Source organism: Trachymyrmex septentrionalis, unplaced genomic scaffold (assembly GCF_001594115.1).
Source record: "Trachymyrmex septentrionalis isolate Tsep2-gDNA-1 unplaced genomic scaffold, Tsep1.0 scaffold53, whole genome shotgun sequence".
NCBI classification, from domain to species: Eukaryota; Metazoa; Arthropoda; class Insecta; order Hymenoptera; family Formicidae; genus Trachymyrmex; species Trachymyrmex septentrionalis.
The window spans coordinates 3,256,145-3,263,708 of NW_017305705.1; the positions used below are offsets into that span (position 1 = coordinate 3,256,145).

The window sequence follows — 7,564 nt, forward strand, 5'->3', positions numbered from 1 at the left end:
CACATATACATATATATTCCTAAAACTTTTTATATGTTTTCCTAATAACTTTTAAAGCGATATTTTATATTAAACATAGTTTAATATGAAGATGTTAGTACTTAGAAGGTGGTCGCGAGCCTAGTTTGACACCGTGGGCCCATTGTTGATTCTCTCCTTGATCCAACCAATTTCTTCTTGAATTTGATCGATTCTTCTTTCTTTCATCTGATTTCCTCTGTTCGTCTAAGTACTTTTTGCCCTTTTTTCTAGGCTTTAATCTTTGGTTTTGCGGCGCGAAGGGATCTTGCGACTTCTTGCGTCTTCTGGCTGAAAAAGCAAAAATGTGGATAAATTTCGTTACATTTATATCAGTAAAATTATGAAAGCTTTTCCTGCTGAATATTTCGAATACATTTCTCACCTAAACGGCCGGCGGGTACTTCGCATATATAATGCTTCCGTTCCATACAACTCCTTGCGCTCCACTTATATTTTAAAACAGGATCCATTATGATACAATGCCATGCATACTTCTTGGATCTCCCAGGTTCCATTTTCCCGAAACTCTGGAAAACCATCTTTTCACCTGTTACACCCCATTCCCAAGCCATTTGTTGCCAGTTGAAAATTCCTCCGATCCATCGCTCCAATTTCGCTGTTGATTTGTAGAATTAGACAAAAATTGAATGATTTAACAATTAGACGAGAAAAAGAATAGCTTGTACTCACTAAATTGATCCCCCATTAGGTATTTCCTTAGCATCTTGTCCTTTCCATTTCTGTCCAATATTGCCAAAGTGGCATTTCTGTCCTTGCAGTGAAAGTACGCCTCTCTCCATGGTGCTGTACCGGCGCTGAGGTAATAACAGAATCGTTTCAGTCGAAAGAATCCCACGGGACATGCGAATCTTCTCACGGGTTCATGCTGTCGTAACGTTACGGATTGATTAGTCAAAGGACTAATATCAAAGTTTGGCGCCTCCAAAATGGCCGAAGATAAACCTAAAAGAAAAAAGAAATTAGATATGATTAATCATTATATTTTGTCAAATTGTGAAAGTTTCATAAGTTTTATTTTCGGATATTTGGAAATATATCTTAAGAATCTTAGAGGAATAAAAAAAACTTTAGTAGATAATTTAGACATTTGTGAAGCTGGTCCCACTTTTTCAAAATTTGGAAAAAATAAACGGAGTTCTGATTGCCCCTGAAGAGTTCAAGAGTTCTCAATTAGGTTTAGAAAGAGTTCCATCGATTAAAGCGACAAAAACACCGCTGAAATAATTTAACGTACGATAATTTCAATATATTTTATATGATTTCAATTGATTCTAACTGAAGGCAAAAAAGTGACTAATTTTTGTGATAAAAATAACAATAGTTGACGCACATTACATAAGGATTCTTTGGGATAAACTTTAGGAGACGGTAAATTTTACCGAAAGAATCAACTTAATTCTTTTTAATTTTTGTTAAGAAACCCGTTTTCTCCGACGTATTTTTAAGAAACTACGTGTCCTTGTTTGGATCGGCTGTAAGGCAATCGATCGAGAGGTAGCATTGTGCGTGATAATACTGGTTGACGTTTTTGCTTTTTTTGTGTCTTTTTGCAAAAGTAAAATCAAAGGACGTGAACTACTATTGTCAGACATCAGGTGTGCATGCGACTGGACACCTAGTTACTTAAAAATGCATTGGACGATACAGATTCCTTAACAAAAATCTTCTGTGAGATCTATCGTCCTCTGAAGTTTGACTCAGAGATCTTGAAACACCCAGTATATTTTTATTTTTTTTTTTATAATAGTTAGAATTCTTTTGAAAATATATCACTTTAGAACTCTTTGAAGAAGAGAGCCAGAACTTTTCAAATTATATTGGAATACGCAAAATAGCATAAAACGAAGATATATTCGACTTCGTTTGTATTTGACAGTAACTTTCAACAGTTCTCTATTTTGGCACGAATTTTATGTTTTGATAAATCTCACTATTTTGAAATGCATATTTTTATCTTTTTCACGTGCATAATATATGCTGCGCATAATTAATATATGTTCCAAGTGAATACATTTTCGTTCCGTGGCCTTGAATGGAATTTAAATATTATGTAATGCTGTCTGCGGTTCAAGCATGACTAGGCGCCACACCATTTCATAGCGTCATAGATATACGAGTATTATCGATCATTAAATTGTTGAGCATTGTTTCGTAAAATAGGTTATTTAATCCTCCATCTCGTATGACATCAGATTCGCAGCGTTCTCAGGTTTATCATTAAAATGTAAATGTCCTATTTTGAGGACACACCCGCGTTTCATCGTACAACTTCTGTAATCTGAGGTAAACTTATAAATCATGAATTTTATCTTTGTATTCATATGTATTCGTCTCAGGTGTATATTTACGCGATATTGTAGACTTTACTTATCTGGCGAGAAAAAAAGGTAAAGAAGCACATTATATTGATGGCTCTTACTAAGGAAAAAAACGAACTTTATTCATTATAATTTTAATGATTTATCTACGAAACATTCGATTTGATTGATTGAAATGTTTAGGGCGTGACAGATCCTTTGGATGAAATAGACCGGCATAAATAGAGCAGCTTTCTACGATAACGATATGCGATACTGATGTGCGCATACAATAGGCACCGTTATCTATAATTGAAATGTCAGATCGAACCGTATTAACAAAGATTTTAAAATAGAATTGATTCAAGAGATGTTAAAGACTTTTGTAACTTCCGTATCTGAGAAGGTTTAACAATTTCGAAAAGGATGTACAATTCGCGACTTAATTCTGCGAAAGATTGTAGCGGAAGGATTTGTCCAACTGGTGTGTGCCAACACACCAGTTTATTACAAATTAATAGTCGCAGCTGTTACGAAAATTTATGTGTAAACGGTGTATCAATGATATATTAGAAATGGTTATTTGTTATGTGTGTCCAATTAATTACTCAAAGATCCATCTTTGTGAGTCATCGTCGCGTAGACGAACCTTGTGGCGCGCATGTCACCATAAATTCCATTTATGATACACAACCAGTATCGTATGACTATTAATAAATACCAGAGATTTAACCTTTCCGCCCGCAGACTTCCAATATGGAAAACACATTCTTGTTCGCACGACAATTACATGTGAAAGAATCGAGCGCTTCTATCAAGCTCGTATCTAATCCACAGCAATTTTCTAGCGCGGATAAATCGACAAGGTAAACAAATTGAAGTAAGTGGAAAAAGAGTATTAAACCTCTAATAGCCTTCTATTAAATCGTGAAATTACTTAAATCGGAATAACGTAACCGCTTAATATCCTGATATCAGCTGTTTCGACCTCGATAATAAATGACGCGAGGTTATTGAATTGGAAAGCAACTTTAGCTGCGCATTCTTTTTTCTTTTTTTATTACCTTCGTAATGAGCTAAAACGGCTAACGTGAGATTACGAAATACTCATAAAAATAACGCATTAAAAATACTTACTTTTTCAAGTAGAGATTGAACCTATGATGATATTCGACATTTTTTGTTCCGTTAAATTGTTTTATTTTATGCACTTTTTGGACAGAATCATTCATATTGCTAGAAGCGCAAATAGTATGTTGTTTTATTCTAAATATAAGTTAAATTTATGTTATATATTTATGTTATTATTTTTTTAGATATTTAATTGCTGGTAGAATTTCGGTGTTAAATTATTATATTATGTATGTACAAATGTGATATATAGACCACAGATGTAAATGGATCGGTATCAGATAGTTAATCGGAGTTAGTTAATGCCCGGAGTGCATGTTAAAGCACAGTGATTGCATTGAAAGCCTGTTTTGAAGCAGTCAAATGCATGTTTACACACATCAAAATTCTACGAGAACTGGTTTCTATGAATAATAAAAATCAATAGCACTGTCAACAGTTGCACGCCTCTTAATTACAGTGTGATCAATTTTAGTTAGTCATCGATTGAATGTAATACTGCGCATGTATTAATTTGAATGAGCTTTGTAATTATGCGGAGGCATGCTTTAATCGTGGTTAAAATAATTATAATTACTTGGTTAACATAATTATAATAATTTTTTTAATCTAAGAACATTGTAATTTATTATAAATTTTACGAAATATCCTTTGCCAGAATTTACTACGCGTTTAGTTGTACGTGAATTTGCAAACTATGCTGAAGTTTGTTGCAGCTTTGGACGTTACAATATATGACTTGTTTTAAAATGCGAGACATAACAAACGAGATGGGCAGCACGTATGTTGCATATTTCATTTCAGCGGGAAATTCAGGTTCCGAGAGGCCGTATTTAAATCTTTAATGTGAAAATTCATCCTAGTCTCCTAGTTTTTGCAAAACATAATTTGATACGAGTATGAAATTAGATTTTCTACGTTCCAATTTTTTTAAAAATTAAATAAAAAAAACTTTCATCAGAATTTTTTTCTTAGGAACGTATTTATGTGAGTGTCAGAAATAATTTTTTTCTCGATTTGCACACCTTATTGTAACATATACTTCTTATCACAGGTGCGCAAACTGCTGCCTGATACTAAAATAACTTTTGCGTTAGTGGCAGAAAATACTGTGGAAGTAGCGGCAGCTTATTCACATAAATATTCAACCATATATATAAGAAGTCACGCAAAGGATTTTTTCATGGACGCAATTATAGATAATTATAGAAATATAATCGTTTTTTAGAATTGATACGAATTATTGAATTCCTAAATGATTGATATTTTTATATTGAAGAAAAAAAATAGAATATACGAAAAAATACCAAGTAAATATAGCGTCATTTTTGTTAGCGAATTTACACGAACGTGTAAATACTGTCACATAGTTACGAATTGCAAATATTACGGGTCGTAGTCGATAAACTTGCGTAAATATCTAACGTATGTTGAAGCTATAGTTAGAATTCCTCAAAGTTAAAATTGTAGTTAAAGTTGATAATTCTCGTTTACAGCATCCATTATCGATAGCGTTGTATTATGATTGTATTTTAACCTTCAAAGAAAGGTCCCGCGAGTTATCCGATATTTTCAAGCTCGTCTAACCATCGACTGATACCGATAGTCGCGACAGGAAATTATATTTATGGTGCATGTCAGCCTACAATTTGCACTTTCATTCATACAACGTTTATGGCACAAGGCTAAACCTCGGTCCCTTGGGTGGACATTCTTCTCATATTTCCAGAATTTATCGTCACTTTCACGAATGAACTGTTATTATCGGTATCTGATCAATTAACTTTTGATTTTTATTCATCACGTTGTCAAAGAAAGTTAATTGATTCAGATGAATTAAAATTTTTTATTCGTCGTAAATCATAAGGATTATGATTATTCGACTATAACTAATTGTTGAATAATTATATCATTTTTATTATGAAATAAGCTTTATCAAATTATACGATCCAATGTGACATACATATCTTTATAATAATATCTTTATACCATTGACTAATTTTGAGTTTTCCAATTTATATTTACGATCGTAAGCATTTTATAATATCGTGCCCAAAGCTATTCTCGCCACAGATCTGATTTGATGATACCATTCTGGTGGGATCGTTTCCGCCTAGATTCAATCTCGCGAAAATAAATCGTTACATCTGTTCAGAAACTACATGTCTGTTGAACTAGGACATGTGTTTCGATCGTTAATATATTTGCGGTTTCCATCAGAAAATGCACCGATAAAATATGCGCGTCCCAAAACTGTCTGCGCAACATTTCACTTGTAAGTAACGTTTAATCTTACGTGCAGAAATTTCACATACGTTTCATATAAAATATGCATTTCTTTTAAGGTTCGCTTCAAGCTTTTATCGAACTTTAGCGGAGCATTGAAGTCGACTTTCTCAAGAAAAATGTGAATAAAACAACGTCAGATTAAACAGGATTAATAATCAAAGCACTTTTTGCAGAATAGAAAATTTTCTTGTAAGAACATAATATTAGCTTATAGTTCTATATAACAGATTTTCGCGAAGTTTTTATTTGTTTTATGTTTGCTGTATTTATACTTTTATTTTTGTTAAAAATTGAAAATTATAGTTATTTATTAGCAATATTATCACATAATCTTTATATTCATGCACAGAACAATTACATATTGTATAATATTATCGTAACTACCGATCTATATTGGAAGAGTCATTAGGCTGCCAATTAGCAAAGCTCGTAACTGCTAATAGATACAAACAGCTCAATAGTGTCTTTGCGTCGGAAGATATTTGTTGACGATTACGTTTGAATTATATTCTAAATATAATCAATTATATATTCAATTACATTCAGTACTTTTAAATTTGCAAATTAATATTCCGTTAACTATTAATTTATATTAAGTAATTTCTATTAATTTATAATAATTAAATAATGATTAAATTTGTCGAAAAATTTTTTATGAAATTATAATAGATGTTATAATTCAGATACGATTATTTATTGATTATTTCTTATTAATTGATACAAGTTTACATTTCGGCAACAAGCAAAATTACATAAAGTAATGGATCAACCGTGAGGTTAAACACAGGTTAATTATATAATAATACCGAATTGTGCTATTATGATGGGAATCATAATTGATGAGGGAGGCAGCATCGTGATCCTCTCTTGTTAAACGACTATTTATTACTGTAATTTCATTGTTTCAATACGATTTCCAAATATGGTATCCATCGTAAGTTGCCACTCTGCGGATATTTTTTTTAATACTTTATCCCGCAAATTTTTCATTACTATAATTCACATCTCTCTCTCAAAAACGTATAATCATCTCTTTTATTACCTATTACTTTTCGGATTCATCGCGCGCTGGATTCTCTCTATGTTTACCCACTCACCCATACTCCGGATCGTCCCTTTCATTGGGATCGTCCGCGATCTGCTTAATCCACTTAGCGCACTTTAAATTTAATTACCTGCGACACACAGAAACAGGGCCCAACACTTCCACATGTCTACTTCACACGTCTTTTATTCGCCGAGGTACACAATATAGAAGTCGCAATACGCATGCAGGATCGTCCTCATTCTCGTTTCTTCAACCTCGCCTTGCGTTTTCAATTTTACACATTGGTAATCGCAGTTTCGTAAAGTCGCAGAGTCGCACGAAGAAGAAAAAAGGACCCGACTTTCGCACCCTTCGTCCTTTTTTGGCGAGGTCGTAGATATCTCTATCGTGACCGATATACCCAGACTATTCGTCGATCTGGACGATGGGGGACCGTTCTTCGACGGAGGTTCGTGGCCGACTGAAGCCGCCGCTTCCATTCCGCTTGGCGCGTACCTTCGCGCGCTCCGAGCTTACGAGCGGAATTCTCTCGCGCCTCCCCTATCGCCAGACGCTACCGCGATCCTTTTCTCGATCCCAAGGAGCTATGGATCTGTCGTACACTGAATTTGTCTGGCTTACCCCGATTTCATTTAAAGCGAGTTTATTTCGCGTAGTTATTCATGGAGTAGCTGCGAATTATTCGCGCTTTTGTATATTGTGTTTATTTTACAAATTACCTGTGAAACGTTTTTGTGAAAAAATTTCTTGTAAAATA

At 33.7% G+C, this 7,564-nt stretch overlaps 2 protein-coding genes across 3 annotated transcripts in view; one reads left to right on the forward strand and one right to left on the reverse strand.

The window, feature by feature from the left end:
• Positions 1-7,256, reverse strand: part of LOC108752054 (C-type lectin domain family 10 member A-like) — an 8,165-nt gene extending 909 nt beyond the window's left edge. The window contains exons 1-4 of the mRNA XM_018492653.1: positions 6,935-7,256; positions 712-984; positions 404-637; positions 102-309 (exon numbers count right to left, since the gene is read on the reverse strand). Of these exons, the coding sequence (XP_018348155.1) occupies positions 102-309; positions 404-637; positions 712-984; positions 6,935-6,971 (752 nt within the window). The 5' untranslated portion in view covers positions 6,972-7,256. The remainder of the gene's footprint in view (positions 1-101; positions 310-403; positions 638-711; positions 985-6,934) is intronic.
• The window catches only part of LOC108752053 (HIV Tat-specific factor 1 homolog), a 31,087-nt gene that overhangs the window by 2,816 nt on the left and 20,707 nt on the right, over positions 1-7,564 (forward strand). The window lies entirely within an intron of this gene.